The sequence below is a fragment of the Podarcis melisellensis genome (genome assembly GCF_964234715.1).
Source record: "Podarcis melisellensis genome assembly, chromosome: 4".
Classification (NCBI taxonomy): Eukaryota; Metazoa; Chordata; class Lepidosauria; order Squamata; family Lacertidae; genus Podarcis; species Podarcis melisellensis.
Genome location: NC_138531.1, coordinates 53,816,755 through 53,835,026, shown reverse-complemented (window position 1 = coordinate 53,835,026; position 18,272 = coordinate 53,816,755). Strand labels below are relative to the sequence as shown.

The window sequence follows — 18,272 nt, the reverse complement described above, 5'->3', positions numbered from 1 at the left end:
TCACAGGTTTCATGTTTGTGAAATAATTATTTATTCATACTTATAATCTGCCTTTCACCAAATGGTTACAGCATGGGTTATAAAAATAGTACTACGTACATTACAATCATAAAATAAAATAAAAACAAAAATAAATGTGCTTATCCCTACTCATATACTTAGTACAAGCAAATCATAATGTGGAATTTAGTATGGTTGCTTTGAGCAAAATAAATGCTAGTCCCTTCCCCTTTTGGTGGGGGATGGGTTAGTAATCCAAGGATATTTCTCAAGTTGGAATGGGAATCATTTATTTTCCTTTGTCCTCTATTCATGAGAACTGTTCGTGGTCATCAAATGTCCAGTCTCTTCCAGGGGCAACTCAAAATTCATTAAACTGAAGGAGCGGTTGCTTGTCTAGCAAACCAAAATCAGTCTTCAGTCGAAATCAGATTCCTTATGCCCTTGGAAAGGTGCAAGGAATGTTAGGCCCTGCCGGTGTTGCTGAACTACCATTCCCATTAGAAACCAGCAAGCCAGACCAGTGCCCAAAGACTTTGGGAGCTGTAGTTTAGCAACATCTGGAGGTTCACCACACCTCCCCTAGAGAATATAATCTAGAGTCTAGAAACTCCTATATGTATTTTTTAGGAAATGATATTGTAAAACAGCTAGCAAAAGTGATCTATGTCAGGGTGATATTTGCAGCTTTGCAGACAAAATATATTAAGTCAAGTGGAGGAATATCAGCAACTTGCTTGGGGGAAAAAATTAAGTCTTCGCATCTTAATTTCAGCAGTCCTGTGCAAGCGAGTAAGAGGTCTCTTCATACTTCAGTCAGCCTGTGCTTTTAGGAAACTGCACAGAAATCTCTCTCTTCCATAAATATACTTCGGTATATTTCATCCCCATAGTTACAGCAACACTTAGGTGACGAGTGGTGCCAGCACATTGTGCTCTTCCTTCTTCTGAAAGCTGAAGCAAATGCACCAAGCAGACAAATATTCTAATTCTGACTGTAACCAGGTACTGCACTGTGCCTTCATTTCTTAAATGAGCCTTGTCAAGCTGTGCTATAATAAGGTGACCTTGCATCCAGTTCTGCAGGCTTTGTCTCGTTTCCATCACTAGAGAGCTACATTTAGGCCTACTGTTTCTTGGAGGCTTGTATAAAGTGCAGAGGGGCAGAAACGAGCAAGGCTTCCTGCCAGATTCCTGTCCAAAGTAATTGGCTTGACAAGACAGCTGCCAGAATCTGTCCTGGAGGTCAAGGCGATAAGAGAATCAGGGTGCAGTCAACTGCATTGGCTGCTGCAAGAAAAGACAAGTGATGCAATGGTGGCTCAAAGCTGATGGTATAGAGCAGGAGTGGGGTGCCTGAGACCTCCAGATGTTGCTGGACTCCAACTCCCATCAGCACCAGCCAGCATTGTCGATGTAGTCCAAGGAATGGACTACATCTTGTGGATGCCACAAGATTCTATTCCTACCTCCAGCCATCATCTGCCTTCCTTCGGAGTATTTGTATACAAGGACATTTCCAGACAACCTACCTATTGTACATTCATCCTTGCACTAAAAAATAAAAAATGGTGCAGTGGTTATAGAACATTGCCTTCATGCCGTAGTTATCCCACACTTCCTTTTCCTCATCACTTTGCTTAGTGCAAAAAAAGTGTGATTTGGGGAGGAAGTGACTTTGTTACACCAGAGCCTCGCAGTGCCATTCCTCTTTATCACAGTGGTGGCCAAAACCTCTCAATTTTGGTTTCTCTTTGATTCAGTTCAGTTCAGTTCTCCACATCTTCACATCAGTATGTGAATGTTTTTTTAAGTTCTTGTGAAAAATTGTCAATGTTTTTAGTGCCAATTTTTTCTACTACTGTATATAGATTTTTACAAGCATAAAACTTAACATACTGCAAGTTTTCCCTAATACACATTTTTAGGAACACCTTCCCCTAATATGCACATTTTTATCCACGTTTATCAGTTGGAGAACTACATCGTAAAATTCAGACAACTGTGAAACTCAAAGGAGAGCTGCATTTCAGTTTGCATTTGGTTTCTAGAAGTGCAAATTAGGTTGGGTCACGTTAAAATGTGAACCACACTGAAGTTCTCCTTAATCCCTAATTTATCACAATGTAGCCGCTTTCTTGGGGATGGATTATGAAGGCGTCCTTTCTTGTGCAAAGGACATATTCCAGCATCTCCCCAAATGGGTGAGAGATCCATGCAAAACAAAACAAGAGTCTTGTGGCACCTTCAATGTAAACACATTTGGGAGGGCATAAATTATTACAGCATTTGTCATGGCATTACCTGTGAGCCCATTCCCTTGAGGAAAATTTGTAAAATCAAGAGAGTCTCAAAATATATTTTTCTTTTTTTTTGTCAACCCTTTTAAATATTTCAGATTTATAGTGTTTCACAAGTCATACTATAGGCTTTGTTTCAAGCTCAGCATGGTAGTGTAGTATGACAGTACTTTGTTTTCAGTACTCACTGTATAGTTGCTAGGCAACTAACCAGTGGCAGCAATTTGCATGGCTCTTTGTTTGGATTTTAATATGCAGGCATTAGAGCAATCTGATGCTGGCAATATAACCAGTGACAAATAAGTTCCTCCTGCATGTCAACTTCTTCTTCCATGGTGTATGTGTGTACGTTTGTGTTTTAATTTGTTTGTGTGCAAGTTATCATATATATTACTGTAGTGTATTTTGTGTTATAGCTTATTTGTTCGTGATTTAGATATATATATATATGACATAAGCAACTGTCACTAAATTTATATTTAAAACATAAAGGAAAATGATGATATGATAGGCAAGACATATTTAAAACATCTGCAAACCTTGTTTGCAATTCAGGTAAATTACAGGAACTGGTTTGTTCATAGATACAGAATAAGGAGAAATTAGTAATTCAGAGAGAAAGAAATTGAATTGCAAGCTGCAATTATCATGTAAGGAAATCAAGTTTCTCACTGATATGTAAAAATCATCCCATAATAATAATGAAATCTGTTTCCACTTCAGAGAAATATCTCTGTCTGTCTGAAAATCAAGGAGTCAGCAAAGAGCCAAGAGTGTAGACAAGGAGTAAACATTTTGTTGAAGTGGCAGCAGTCAGTGACGAATTTGCATCACTTTTGGCAATGCTTTGCTTTGCTTCAGACACGTTTGCAGACTCGTTGCTCCATAAACCACAGTGTGGCAGTCTTGGTAACTTGTGCTCAAAAGTTGAAGTGAAGGTGAATTGAGGGCTGTGATTAAAATAGCTCTCTCATGAAAGTGTGCATGCAGACCAAAATGGAAATTCAGAAGATAAGGATGAGTCTCTTGGCATGTGAAATGTCAACTGGCACTTCTGATTGGCATAAATAAAGGCACAAATACATGAATAACAGGGGAATTTCCTACCATAGAAAATGTTCAGCTATAATAATCAGCATGTAATGGGAAAATTCCAGAAGGGTAGCCATGTTAGGCTGTTGCAACAAAAAGTATTAGGACATCTTCAAGACAGATTTATGGTGGCATTAGCTTTTGCAGACTTCAATCAGACACACAAAATATTTGGGCTATCTGTAATCGCCCCAAACCCAATGTCCAATCATAGGCACCCACTGAAGTTCAGACTGTCCTTATTCTCAGAGGGGGTGGGACTAAGTCTGTCACATCCTATTTCCAGGTCGATTTTAAAGAGGAAAACCTTAAAAAATCTACCCAGGAACACATATTGTAAATATATATTTAAAACCATTGAGAATATATTCAAAACAACGTGCAAGGTGGTCCAAGGGTTCTGCCTCTGTTCCACCCACCCAGTGGTGCCAGTTTGAATACAACATTGGGGGAGGGCAAGTAAGCCCTGCGCTGCATAAATGAACTGCATCCTCCACATTCCACCCTCAACATCCCGATCTCTCCCTCATCTCTCTCTCCAAAATGGCTGCCTCATACACCCCCATACACAGAGAGGTCTGCCCTCTCACTGTGCTGTGAACCTGAGGGAGCAGGCAATGGAGGGGCCATTGGTCCAGAGCCCATCAAACTCATGCAGGGTCCCTTGTGACATCCGCTGCATCTTAGGAGCAGATATATAACAGATATATAAAAATGGAATATATCAAATGAACATGTTTACAGTATAGCTAAATGAAGCAGTGCTCATCTGCACCTTAAATTTGTTTTTATACTCTTTATTTAATAATCAGGCTTTATTTCAAAGTATATTGATTCCTCCGTGCATTCAGAAGTCTTCACATTTGATAATAAAAACATGTTCTTCATAACTGAATCCCTTAGCAGTTAATCTCTGGTGTCTTAATTAGTGATGAGAATCGCACAGAGACCCAACTGCATCAAGTAAACTGTGATATGCCACACAATTATTGTTGAAACTCATTTGCAAGTCTCTCTGTATACAAAGGAAGACAGGAAAAATGAAGTTTCCAATTTTAGAGCTCCAGATTAATACAATGGGAAAAGGTTGCATACGTTATTAATTTTCCTTAACTAACACAGTATCTTATACATCCTCTTCATTTAATACTAAATATTTTAACTGGGTTGGTACTGTATATGCGTTAAGAATTTTATCAGAGAACTTGTAAAAAAAAAAAGCACTTAAGTTGCAATTCAACCCTAAATATAATGACTAGGGAGTAAATCCCACTGAGCTCAGGATTTAACGCTGCATAAACATGCACAAGATGGTGCCACAGGGCTGCACTCCTATACACTTACGTGATAATAAGTCCCCAAAGCTTAGAGAGTATGCCCTGAGCCAGTTTGTTTTCTCCCCTCTGAAAGTTGGCCTAAATTTGCACCTATACATATTAATGAGCATATGCCAATTTTATGCCTCCGCATCTTCTAAGTACCCAACAATGCCCTTTTGTCTGTATCTGTTTCATCACGTATTTGAGTTCAAACACCATGTCATTGCAAAATAAATGGCAATCTAATGTACTTAGCTTCTTTCTGCTTGCAAGGTAGGCTGTGTATTTACTCAGACTCCAGTGCTCTGCTACTGCTGTTGTTCGAACCTCGGTACACAATAAGTTAGCCACTTTTCATCTTTACTCTGTAGTTTCTTTATTACTGTATTTTTTGCACCATAATACTCACTTTTTTCCTCCTAGAAAGTAAGGGGAAATGTCTGTGCGTGTTATGGAGGGAATGCCTACGGGTGGCATGCCTACGGATTTTCCTCCTCTAAAAACTACGTGCGTGTTATGGTCGGGTACGTGTTATAGAGCGAAAAATATGGTATGTGCTTTTCCTCAAAACAGCTTCCAAACCATTTGAAACCATAAGCCACAGTTAAGGTGAGGGGTTTACATTTTAAACATCCATTGTGCTTGCACAATGATTGCTGCATTGAATAGGAGTTGGGGCTGTGGGTGCAGGAAAACAAGCCAGGTAGTGATATGCACAGCAATGTAAAACACAATTTGAAATGCAGTGGGGGAAATGGCATTTAAAGCTAACATTTACGTGCCCCTAGTCTACTCTATACTAAAAACCTATGGTCATTTGGGGATGGGGGAGTGTTGCATTAATTTTGTATGGGAAATTCTGCTTTTATCGCTCCTACGCCCTTCATATCTTTGGCTTTACTTGCATGCTTGAATCAACAGCCCCTTGCACATACACAGCTGTAATAATAGTATTGGGGGCAATTAAAAAATACGTATCAAATTTGGTAGCCCTCTTTTTGCCAGCATTCATGCATTCACTCTTCCTACCACATTTATTAAGGGTGTCAAAATGTTATATTTATCACCAGTTTCTAAGGTGATTTCCAGTGGCTGAATCACTGCTGTAATTCAGCTGCAAAGAGGCATACAGTAAGGCTGTCCTGCCTTCTTTGCTTTTTAATTTTAACTATAGAGCTCCTAGGGTGTGTTTTGAGTCAAAATTTAGGGGCTAGAGATTAACAGACTAAATCATACACTGGGTTTAAAAATACTTTAATATATTTGTATGAACTGTGTTTCCCAAAGTGAATTACCTGATTAATGGGGCAATCCTATGGCAATATCTTCCAGGATGAGCAATCGGGATACAGTGGATCTCTGGATCAACTGGCTGATTCCTGGCTCAGAGGGTGTTAACTCCCCAACCTCATCTCAGCTGAAGATACGCCAACATAATTTGCTCATCCCAGCTTAGCCTGCTGAGACGAGCCCAATGTAAGTCCCCCAAAGGGGTATTCTGGAGGTGTGGCAGGAATGGGACCACAAAAGGGGACTTAGGTTGGATCCCAAGGTTTTTCAGCTTGGTCATGTGACCCAATAACAAAACCATTTTAAAGACTTGTTTGCCCTCTTTCCAGTGACTGATTTAGGGGAAAGTGACTGCTTCGGTTTCACTGGATGTGAAGCTTCAGGGGAACTGTAACTATGATGTAGAATGGAAGGGGAGAGGTGGGGGAACACCAAATTTTGGCGTTGCACTAGGCACCGCTAAAATTTGAGACCCGAAGGTCGGCCACTGCTCTGCCAGATTTGGAGAGAGCAGCAGCAGCCCCATTACTGAATGGGTTTTGGATCTGGTGCAACTTTATCTTGGCTTCATTTACACTGGCTTGCTTTATGCCAGCTTCTTATGCATTGGATTGCTCCCAAAATCAGTTTGGCCATCTCTTTGGGTACGCATACAAACACTATATTCTTAAAGACATCACCCTTGTGTAGTCTTTTTGAATTTAATAAAATGGAAGCAGTGGCCACATATTTAGAGTTAGAAATTTTAACTATTAATATAGTGTGTGTATGAATACTTACCAAAGTCAACTTTCTCCCACCATCTGATATACTTTTGAATCTGCCTGTTTCGTTGCCACTGATCTGTTTCATGAAAATGGTCCAATGGGCTTTTTTCACTTTCCTTTGGAATACAGAAGGGCTCCATTTTTCATTAGCTAAGGTGTATTATCTTTTCTAAAAAAATTATGGCAAATAACTGAACCCCATGAATGCTATGCTAGAGAACAGAAACACTGATGCCATTACATGTTTATCCTCAGACCACTCTCTCTACAGTCCTGGTTTGGGACTGGGCAGGCAATTGACTTTTGATCCCTGTTCTCACAACACACTCAACACTCTGCGGAAATCCCAGTTTTTAAAATAACTGGAAAACACTTCCTTTAATGTTCTAGGGTTGAAGTTAGCATATTATCCTTGGATCAATGAATACGCCCAGATGATGTCTTTCTTTGATGTAACAGCTATGCTAAATAAACTGGCCACAATAAAAACATGAAGCAAATAAAATACCTGTTTATCTATTTTTATTATTGCCTTGTGATGTACTCTTAAGCTCTCACTCTGTTTATGGAGTGTGCATGCACACGAAAGCTCATACCAAGAACTAATTTAGTTGGTCTTTAAGGTGCTACTGGAAGGAATTTTTTTTGTTTTGACTATGGATCTGGAACTAGCCCTATGGATCCCTGTAGAGGCTGGCAATGAACAAATTATAACCAATGCAAAACTAAGATCTAAGTGCACTATATGAGGCTTGGGATAAAGAACACAAGAACACAAGGCAGATGGAAAGTAGTGCTTCAGTCTATTGAATCTTCAGGGGGCCAATATCAACTGAAAAACCTGCACATAGCTGGGAGAGAAATGAACTAGATTTGTAGAGAAGGTACCTTATGGAGGGGATAAGCCTTTTCTGGGGTTCATAGGCATATAAACTTCATTCAGGCTACTGTGCTGTGCTGAATATGGAAACAGGTAATGAGAACCATATTCAGCCTTGGGATACGATGTAGGGTGATTGGCTTATTAAAATATCACAACTAAAAGACTTAGTGATAGTACTATTGGTGTATGCAGTTTTGCAGTATCAGCACACAAGCTAAGGTTACGTTACCACCAGACCTACCATTAGACTACGTTGGGGGAACAAAATTAGATTCTTATATAGCCCAATCCTACGGGTGTTGATTCAGAAATAAGTCACACTGAGTTCAGAGGGATTATTTCCCGTAAACAAAAGCATATGATTTCAGCTTTTTTTCCTGTATACTTCTATATAAAAAGCTTTTCTAAACTATGGAATTAGTAATTTCAGCAAGTGATCAGGGTAATTGTCACACGGAGTGTATTGCAATTAAAACATTGGCAGAAAGGATTAGGGCTATTGATGCCAGCAATTGCCTTTTTCGTCGAAATGCACTCTGATGGAGATGGCAGGTAGCAGATCTGGGGGTACCATTAAAGGACAGCAAATTGTCAATTAATTATAAATGGCATCCAAAGCTCCGCAAGTAGAAGTCCAGTAGTGAAAGGGGGACCTGCCTGCCACTCCTGCCTCCTGCATCTCCCCCCAAAAAGGCACCTGAGGATTGGCAGACTCTCAATAAAGGCCTAGGATGTGATTTGTGCACATGGAGGGGATGATTGGCTGTCTCTATTTGCCCTGGGGGGGCATTGATATTATTTATGAGTTTGTCTCGCACAAGCAATAGTTGTGACTTTCCCCAACTATTCATAGTCCCTGTATGTAGTTATATTTACTCAAGTTGCATTGTGGAAGTGTGGAGCGTTTTAAGATAGCAGTTAGAATGAAGGATGTAATGCTTCCTAAAGCTGAGGTTGGGAATTGTTAAAAGCAAGAGGGCTGAGAACATAAAATGGAGGCTGCAGCTCTAAATAAAAATAATGTATAATATAAGGCGGGGCTTTCCTTTGCTTTTAAGCTGCCAAGGTAACTGCATTTTCAGCCTCAATTTCTTACAACAGAAAGGGGAGGTGGGGACCGCTTATGCTTTTATTGCCAGGGCTGTCACGATCTGAGCTCTGGAGCACATGTCACCCGCAAAGAAGTGAAAGCAAAGTGAAGTGCTTTCAAGCACAAAAGGGGCACAAAGCAACACAAGAAAAATATTATCGGGGAAGGAATAAAAGAGATCTTGAGAAAAATAAACCAAGCTTTGCTCCGAAAGGCGTCACGCAGAGCGCCTGTCACGGCTTGACTGCCCTAATTATAGAGAGAAATGCAGCATCTTCGTGAATTGAAGGCGTAAATAACTCGCTGGCAAGGGGGCTCCTCGATGCGATTTGGCTTTAGGGTTGAATCTGCATTACACCAAAAACACCGGGGGGGGGCGGGGGAGCTGCCCGAATTTCTAAAGGACCACGACTGCTGTCGAGTTTTCATTGCATCTGTTCTCAGCAGAGGGATCGGATTAAATTACTGCCAATTTAGCCTGAATGAAACGTTTCTCTCCTCCCCCCCCCCGCCTCCCCAGACCCTTCCCCGCAAGAGGGGAAGAGAGCCTCAAGCAGCAGCACCAGGAGGAGGCAGCCAGGCGCGGTACGAGAGGGAGGGGAAAAGTGATCGACAGATCCAATGAGGGGAAGGCAGCCAACGGGCTTCCACGGAGACTGGAGACAATTGATCTGCGGGAGCTGGCTCAGGCTCCCTCTTCAACGTGAGGCGTGCACAGCCTCCTCAGCCTCGCAGCTCGCCGGACCTGGCTGCAAAGCTGCGCGGCTGTGATCCGGGGCCAGTTCCTCGTGGCGGCCGAATCGCGCTAGATCTCCACCAGACCCCGTTGGCGAAGCGGGTTTCTTTTCTGTTATTTTGCTTTCTTCATTGCTTGCTTGTTTTGCTCTTTGCTTGACATTTCCCTGCGAGGCAAAGTGCGCCTCAGCAGCCAGCCAGCCGCCGTCGGGTCCCCACGTGCACACGCGGGTGCCGATCACATTGGCAGGCTGGTGCTGCAGACTTGAATTTGGGGAGTAGCGGGAGCAGAAGCAGGAGCTAGAGAAAGAAAGAAGCGAGTTTCTCAGAAGCTCTTTGGCGCCGCAAGGGTTGCAAAGAGAAGGCATTGATTGCACCGAGTTGCGGCGGCGGGAGCAGCAGCAGCAGCAGCAGCAGGATGCCGGCGGCTGCTGGCGACGGGCTCCTGAGCGAGCCCCCCGCGGCGAGCTTCGGCGACGGCGGCGACGAGCCCACGACGCCCCCCCTCAGCCCCGAGGGGACGTTCCTGGCCGCCTGGGTCAACGCGGCCGCGTCCCGGGAGCGGCTCCGCGAGTTCCAGCACACCAAGCGCGTGGGCAATTACCTGATCGGAAGGAAGTTGGGCGAGGGGTCCTTCGCCAAAGTGCGGGAAGGGCTGCACGTCGTGACCGGAGAAAAGGTACTTGGCTCTCGCCCCGCGCTCGAGGGGGGGGGCAGCCTTTTGTTTTCCCGCCATATGAACCGAGTCAGGCTTTGTTGCCCCTGAGGTGGCTCCACGTGAGGCGACCTCGCCGCCTATTCCGCTGCCCGAACTGCTTCGGGCAGTTGCCTGCTTATCGCCGCTTTGTCCCAGTACCGTCCCAGCCTCCCCCCCGCGGCCGAAATTTGGTTGAATGTCCGGTCAAGCCCGCCGCCTCGCCCGTTCGCTCTGTCTATTCGCGCGCCGCGTTCCCCAAATGCCCGTCAGGGAGTCGCCCCCCAGGGGCCGCTGTTCGCTACTTTCCCGCTCGCCCAGACGCTTCTCCCTCCGGTTCTCTTCCTATCCTTTGTAATAAGGATGGACGAGAGCTCTAGCGCTGGCTTTTTTGCTTAAATGGGCAAGCGCCCCCCGCGCTTTCCGTGCGTGGGATTCTTCCTATGGCAAGGGGTAATCATAACAATAATCAACAAACAAAACACATAGCAGGAGGGGTATTCCAGTCTTGAGGTGCACCAAGAGAAGAGAGCCACCAAAGATATAAAATGTGAGGTGGCCGAATGCAGCAATGCCTTGTGACAGCACAATCCTATGCCTGTGTGCAATGGTTGTTGTATTGTGCTCCACTGAACATACAGTAATGGGATTAATCACTGTATAAGCATGCATAGGATTGTGCTTTTTAATGTGACATGTAAGCTGCCTTAAGAACCAAAGAGGAACTCTGCTGAATCAGGCCAAATGCTCAACTAGCCCAATATTCTGCCAACCTAGCAGTTCAAAAGCACACCAGTGCAAGTAGATAAATAGGTACTGCTGCTGCAGGAAGGTAAACAGCTTTTCCGTGTGTTCTGTTACTCGGTACGGTGTTCCGTTTTGCCAGAAGCGGTTTAGTCATGCTGGCCACATGACCCAGAAAGCAGTCTGCGGACAAACGCCGTCTCCCTCGGCCTGAAGCGAGATGAGCACCGCACCCCATAGTCCCTTTGACTGGACTTAACCATCCAGGGGTCCTTTACCTTTTACCTTCTGTTTTTATTATAGTGTAGAGGCTGTTGGTCCAATAGAGACTATGCCACACACACAAAAACACAGACGTTGTGTGGCCATAGCGAAGTACACAGTAATCAGTAGTTGCCCAGGCTTTTGCAGTAGATATGTTATGCATTTTCCAATTAGTAAAAATAAAGCATTTAGTGCTGCGAAGATGCAATAACACTACAACAGACGCTCAATACAGACTGTGTCTGGATTTGACATAACGAATGGGTGACAACCGCACCTAGAAAGGTTCTTGCTTTTAGCATTATTCAGTGTGTGCTCTAAATATAATAACTTTGTTGATAACATGCAGCTTTGCTCAATAGTATATGACACAAATGACCATGCTTAATTAAACCACGTACACTTAAATGGTATTGTAAGGGAAATAAGTAGGGCCATTCCAGGACAACTCCAAAATGTGATTTGAAGATGACAACTCCAGAATATTTTGGAAACTCTTACCAAACAGGTATGTGGGTTAATGCTTGACAGCGACACTGGACTCTTGGGTAATTGTGGTGTGTGAGACCCAGTGATCCAGATATCTTGTATGGCTAAACTTCAGAAGTGTTTCTGGTTAGATCACTATGGGCTGTCTCTGAAGATCTAAATAGCATATAACAGCCACCAGGATGCTTTTGGGAGTCAAGCGCTTTGATCATGTACACCTATTCCCTGCCAGTTGCATTGGCTGTCTATTCATATTCAAGCTCAGTTTAATGTTATGTTCTTAACCTTTAAATGGTTTGGGACCAATTAATTTGAAGTACCATTTTTACTTACCCAGGTGTTGGGGCTGACAGTAGAGGCCTCTCTGTTGCTTTCCCTTAATGAGCTATCTTGCTGGTGGGTATCAGGGACAAACCTTTTCCAGCACTGACATCTCAGCTGTAGTTTCTTCCTCCATGAAGTGCATATGATCCCCTCTTTGATTTCCTTTCAGACATCATCCTCAGCTTCTCATCATCCTTTTAGTGAAGCTCACTTGATCGTTTAGTTCTTGCTGTTTGTTTTAAATTTTATTGATTTTCAGTGTTTTAATTTTCCTAAGAAATATGAATTTTCTTATGCATTGTGGTAATGAACCATTTGAATGGGGTCTCTAAAAAGTATATAAACTAAATAAATATGCTTCAGGTTATTAAATATGCTTAAGGTCACAGTTCACATTACCTGGAAGAAAGCCACATTGAACCAAGTAAATCCTTGTAGGATTTGTAATCAACACATATTATTTTAGTTAAAAAAAGTTTCTTTACAGTCTACCTCATTTTTTGTCATTTGAAGGTTATTTTTTTTACTAAACAGATGCCAATACAATAAGACATGTTGTTTCTTTTGTACATGCAGTCTGGTCCTGTACATGTTTACTCAAAACTAAATCTCACTGAGCTTAATGGAGCTTGCTCCCAAGCAAACATGCAGAGAATTATCAGGTTCAGGTAACGAGTTGTTATTTCATATCTGCTTCATAGTGTCATCTGGTGCTGTGTTCCTAAAACGTTGGGTCATGCCCTTGTTATCAGGAGAGTTGTAAAAGCAGAGGTTAAATGAACAGCAGTTAAAGCAATCTCTTGGGGACAGCAAGAGAAAATAGATATAGAAGTGTTGTTAGAAGAACATCAAGCTTAGATGTTGGTGTGGCAGAAATATTTAACTAGTAGATCCATTTATCAACTAACATATTTATGTCAATCAGAAAGGTGCCCTTGATTTATCAAGCAGATGATTTTTTTAAAAAAGTAAAAACTTTATTTTTAATATTTATATTAACTACATACTGCAAGCATTCCCTTCATTCTGAGGAGGCAGAATGCATTTTCTAAGATTATACCCACTTCATCATCTAAAAACAAAAGTATTTCCCCTATTTTTCATATGCAAACTAATTTAATTTAATCAATCAGACAATTAATTGACTAGGTTTCATACCATTAATTAAACAAGATTTATTTGGGCAACAGTTCTATTGGCTGACAACAGGGAGCTGGACTAGGACTGAATAATTTAAGGCTCATGAGAGCTCATATATGATTCTAGAGTAGGCACTTTACTACCTCTGTTTTTCTCTTGCCTTCTCGCCTAAGTGAATCTGCCTCATCAGTCCACTTATCCCAGGACTACACACACACATAGTTCTGAATTTACAACATGCTTTAAAGAAAGCAAGACTTCTTTATGCTTCCATTCATCTAAGACTGGACTTCATCTTCAGTAATACAGACAGAAGACATCAGGGCTCATAAGAGATAAGACATACACAGGAATGGCAGTGCTGTACTCTTCCTGGATAAGCAAATTTTTAGACTATTTAAGAGTATATGCTGCAGAATCTTCCTAATCCATAGCCTTCTTTATGTGTTACTCGCATGATGGGGTTTCCATGTAATCAAGGGAGAGTTGGTCTGTGATGTTCCCCAAGATTAAATTGTTTTCTCTGCCCCTGGTGTGCACCTATGGAGACATCCATGGTTAATACCTAGATGACAAGGCAGGGTAAGCTTCACAGATGAGACCTGTGGCATGGTTCTGCTACCCCTTGACTGCATAGAGACCCCTTTGCATGAGTAGGGCATTACGAACTAGGGTCTAGGTTTGTCACTTTTTCCTGACAGGCTCCCTATATTTCTGCCTGTCATGCAGCAGATAAAACAGGTTCTGTTTCCCCCAGCTTGGAGATGTAGTGATGGGGAACTGCTGAATTATGTTGCTATACAGCTGTTAAAAGCACCCACATTCCAACTGTCTTTTTCCAGCAGCCGCACTCAAACTGTCACTCACTCTTAGCTCCGCCCAGCATTCCATTCCACTCCCTTACTGTCAATCATTTTTCCATTCAAGCTTCCTGTCACATTGGACTTATCAAATGCTAAGAGCTGTATACAGAGTGGCAAAGAGCTTTTTATGTCAGGGGACTCAACTCTGAAGAAATCTATGTCTCTTTCATAAATGTGGCACTGATTAATGAGTTGCAGTTCACATTGGTGCATTGTGCAGATCCACTCGTCAAAGTGACTGTCAAATCAAAGTTTTATGTAGGACTGCCTCTGAAAACAGTTCAGAAACTTTGGCTGGTGCAGAATTCGGTGGCCAGGTTGCTCACCGGAGGAACAATGCAGAGTGCTGGTTTGACCAATTAAGGTAAGCCTTAAACAGCTCAGGACCGCGATACCTCAAGGACCTCTTCTCTCCATATGAACCTACCTGGACCCTGACATCATTTTCTGACGCCCTTCTTTGTGTGCCTCCTCCACATGAGAGGTCCGGAGGGTGGCAGCAGAAGAATGGACCTTTGTGGAATACTCCGGCAGGGAGGTTCAGCTGGTGCCTTCATTAAAAACCTTTAGGCGCCAGGCAAAAATGTTCCTCTTCAACCAGGCTTTTGGCTGATTAACATCCAATACCCTTTTTACATGTGTTTGGGGAAGGGGTTATTGGTTTGAAATAAGCACAACAAAATTTATCTAAGCCATTTTTTTGTTACTGCCAGTGTTTTTTTATGGGGGGGACGCAGGGGGTATGTATACCCCTAAACATTTTAGGGGTCTAAGTTTGGCCTCATTGAGGGGCAGTATTTCAATATGAGTAGGAAAATGAGAGTACCCCTAAACATTTTTATAGAAAAAAGCACTGGTTATAGCTATAGGTTTTGTCTTTTGTATTCTATTTAAGAAAACTCTTTTATACCACTTTCATGTTGTCAGACTATGGTTTCCTTACCCAATATGAATATAGAGAAGACTGAGGCAGTTAAACATATATTAGCTGAAAACAAGTGAGGCAAGCTATTTTTACAGTGGTATTATAATAAAGTAATGTAAACTTTTAATATTGCAAATAACATAATTAGCTTTAGGTGGGTTTCATGAGTGCATATGCTCTCTCTTTGAGAAAAGCGATAGCAACTCTGTAAGTTTCCATGGCATTAGTTGCAAAGCTGGGTTAAATAATACAAGGAGCCCAAACAGAAAATTCTCTCCTACCAGAGCTGTGCCATCTGTGTTTCTGACAAGACTGTACAAATGAAATAATGCTTGTAGCAGACTCCTGAATCTTTCATAGCCAAGAGTAATCCAGGACTAGCTTCCTCTACTAATAGACAAAACCCCTTCTGGAATGTAATGGTCTGTACAATGCAGGAACCCCATGTGTCAAGCCTTATATAAGTCCTCTGATGGGTGTCTATGGATCTGGGAGGGTTCAGTAGCTATTCCTTCTAGTCAGCCAGCCTACAATTGGGATACAGTCTCAGAGAGATTAAAATTCATGCCCAGCTTAAGCAAACATACATTAACAGTTTTATGTTTACCCAGCCGCCCTGAGACGTCCAGGTATAGGGCGGTGTATAAATTCAATTAATAAAAAACTAACTTGGATCAATTTAGCTGCAAAACTCTCTGCTACGATAAATAGCCATTGTGGTATATATTTATTTCTGGAAGTATTTTAAATCCAAACTTTTATACAAGTATATCAATTAATTAAGAGCCTGAGGTTCAAATTCCCACTCAGCCATAAAGTTTGTTGACTCTATACCTGTCATTTTCTTACAACCTAACCCTCTCGAAGGTTTATTGTGTGAATGAAAGGGATAATAACTATGCCACTGTGGGCTCCTTGTGAATGTAGGTACATACTTGAATTAGAAGACTGTGTTATCCACCTCGAGCTTCTGATGAAAAAACTGAAAACCTATTGAACATCTCAATGCTGCACAACAGAATTAGTAGAGCCTGCTTGGTGTTTGGATGATTGGTTCCTGAGCCTAAATGATGCTTGAGTAGCTCATAGGTTGAAACCAAGGATAACTCTTGCCGTCACATAGTTTGCCTTGATTTCAGCCCACTAAGAAATCTGTTTATCCATTTCATTAATGGTACTGCAGTGCTTTAAAAGCTTCATTCTTCACTTCTTCTTTTTGCATGAAATCAGTTTTGAATTACAGTACCTGGTAGTCAGTGTGAAACAGCTGCTAAAGATAAGACTTTCACAGGTTGTTGTGCAACAAAAATAGAGTGACTAATAGTAGAAGTGGTCTTATTTATAGAAAGCTCTGTTTTTAGACTATATTTCTAAAGCAAACAGCTGCTACTCTGTGTATTTTAGAACCTTGGAAATGCAGGGGTGGCTTGTGTGGGAAGAACAAGCACTCCACAGAAAGCTAGAAATTCCTGTTAACCTTTGACAGGTTGATGTTGAATGAGGCAAGCAGCCTCTAAAGACAGCTGTGTAGCAGGTCCTGTTGGATCTGTCAGTGACCAGTCATTTCGCATAGAATTTTTTAAAAATTACATGCTGCCATAGCAGGCACATTTCCTTTGAACTGTGTGCCTTGCATTACCTTTTGAATCACTTCTGAGGGGCTGAAGTATGTATACAAATAGCAGTGCAGTTCCAAATCTTCTCAGCAGGTGTTGAGTTTTGCTTTCAGGGAACCTTAATAAGATTCAGTCCTAGAAATAGTTACAGGGTATATTGTACGGTTGTTCCAAGGCAACCGTAAATGCTTAAGTGGCTAAATTAACAACCATTTACGTTTAAATATTGAAAAGGCTGAGAGATTACATTTGCAGGAATATGGACGTTTCCCCCACCTTCATTTGCTTTAGTTAGTAAAAATGCTGGCAAAAGTGTAATCTTCCTCAGATATATTTCTCCTGTAGTTGTTGTGTTTGAGATAATCCAGTCTTGTGCACTGTGATTATTACATGTGGTTGTTTATATATGTGTCAGACCCAAGGTTCAAGTCTCCACCTAACCATGAAGCTTGTTGGGTGACCTTCAGACAATCCCTGTTTCTCAGGCTAATGTACTTCATAGTATTGTTGTCAGGACAGGAGGGGGAAACTATATAAGATGCATCAAGGTCCTTGGTTATTATTGGGCTATATGTGTATTATCATTAAACCACTGTGCTATTGATTATCCCATCATTAATTAGCTCTATGGTGGCTTTCTAGGACCTCACCCAGCAGTGGAGAATGCATCTTTAAATCAGAGTGAGGCTGCAGAGTCTTCTTCCGTCAGCCCTCTCCCCCCTCTTCCTGCCTGCTGTAGCGAGCAGCACTATGTTTTTGTATAGCAGCAACCAGGGGAGAATGGCGGGTAAGGGGACCAGTAGAAGGGCAGCAGCAACTACATTTCAGTGTGTAGACACTGCATATTGGTGAGACCTGGTGATCATGTTTTCCTTTGTATTTGGGCTTTAATCCACCACACTCAATATAGTGGCCTTAAAGTGGATAATCAAGCCAGGCAGGGTTTCTATGACTACTTACAGTGGTGCCTCGCAAGACGAAATTAATCCGTTCCGTGAGGCTCTTTGTATAGCGGTTTTTTCGTCTTGCGAAGCAAGCCCATTGACAGCTTAGCGGATTAGCGCTACAGCTGTCAAGCGGCTTCCAGCGATCAGCTGTTAAGCGGCTTATCAGCGGAACAGCTGATAAGCGGCTTAGCGGCTTTAAAAAAGGAAGAAAAAAGCGAAAAAAACCCGCGGGGGGATGCAAGATTTTTTTCGTCTTGCGAAGCAACCCCATAGGGGAATTTGTTTTACGAAGCGCCTCCAAAACGGAAAACCCTTTCGTCTAGCGGGTTTTTCGTCTTGCGAGGCGTTCGTCTTGCGGGGCACCACTGTATTTTGGAGGTACAGTACAGGCAAGCCCTGAATGTAAGAAAGAAACCCCTTAACTAAATTGGATGGTATGAGTAACACTTCAAAAATGGTAATATTGTGTCTTTGCTCCTTTGTTTTTGTTTCATCGGATAAATTTAATCTTCCCATGTTTTCCTTTTGTAATTCCCTCTGAGTTACTTCCTGTACACACACTTTTAAAGAAATAAAGTGTGATTTTCTTCACCATCAGTTTAAAGGGAAGTGTTAGGCACAAATTCTTTGTAAAACATATAAAACAGCCAGTGGAATTTTTCCTCTCTCCTCATCTTCTTACACTAAATTAGGATGAAGAATGGTATAAGCTGCCATCCCTCTGGCTGGCCAATGTAGGTGAGGAACTTGATCACCTGACTCAAGTTTCCTGTTACAGATGCTTAATCTT

General features: G+C 42.0%; 1 protein-coding gene and 1 long non-coding RNA gene across 2 annotated transcripts in view; one reads left to right on the top strand and one right to left on the bottom strand.

Annotated features, from left to right (window-relative positions):
* Positions 1 to 4,173: 4,173 nt before the first annotated feature.
* Positions 4,174 to 10,175, bottom strand: LOC309368892. Its single transcript, XR_014167954.1, has 3 exons — positions 10,081 to 10,175; positions 6,782 to 6,918; positions 4,174 to 4,407 (listed from the first exon to the last, which is right to left on the bottom strand). It is a non-coding gene; the product is annotated as an uncharacterized lncRNA (long non-coding RNA).
* The window catches only part of HUNK (hormonally up-regulated Neu-associated kinase), a 56,835-nt gene continuing 47,839 nt past the window's right edge, over positions 9,277 to 18,272 (top strand). The window contains exon 1 of the mRNA XM_081909247.1: positions 9,277 to 10,155. Within this exon, the coding sequence (XP_081765373.1) occupies positions 9,895 to 10,155 (261 nt within the window). The 5' untranslated portion in view covers positions 9,277 to 9,894. The remainder of the gene's footprint in view (positions 10,156 to 18,272) is intronic.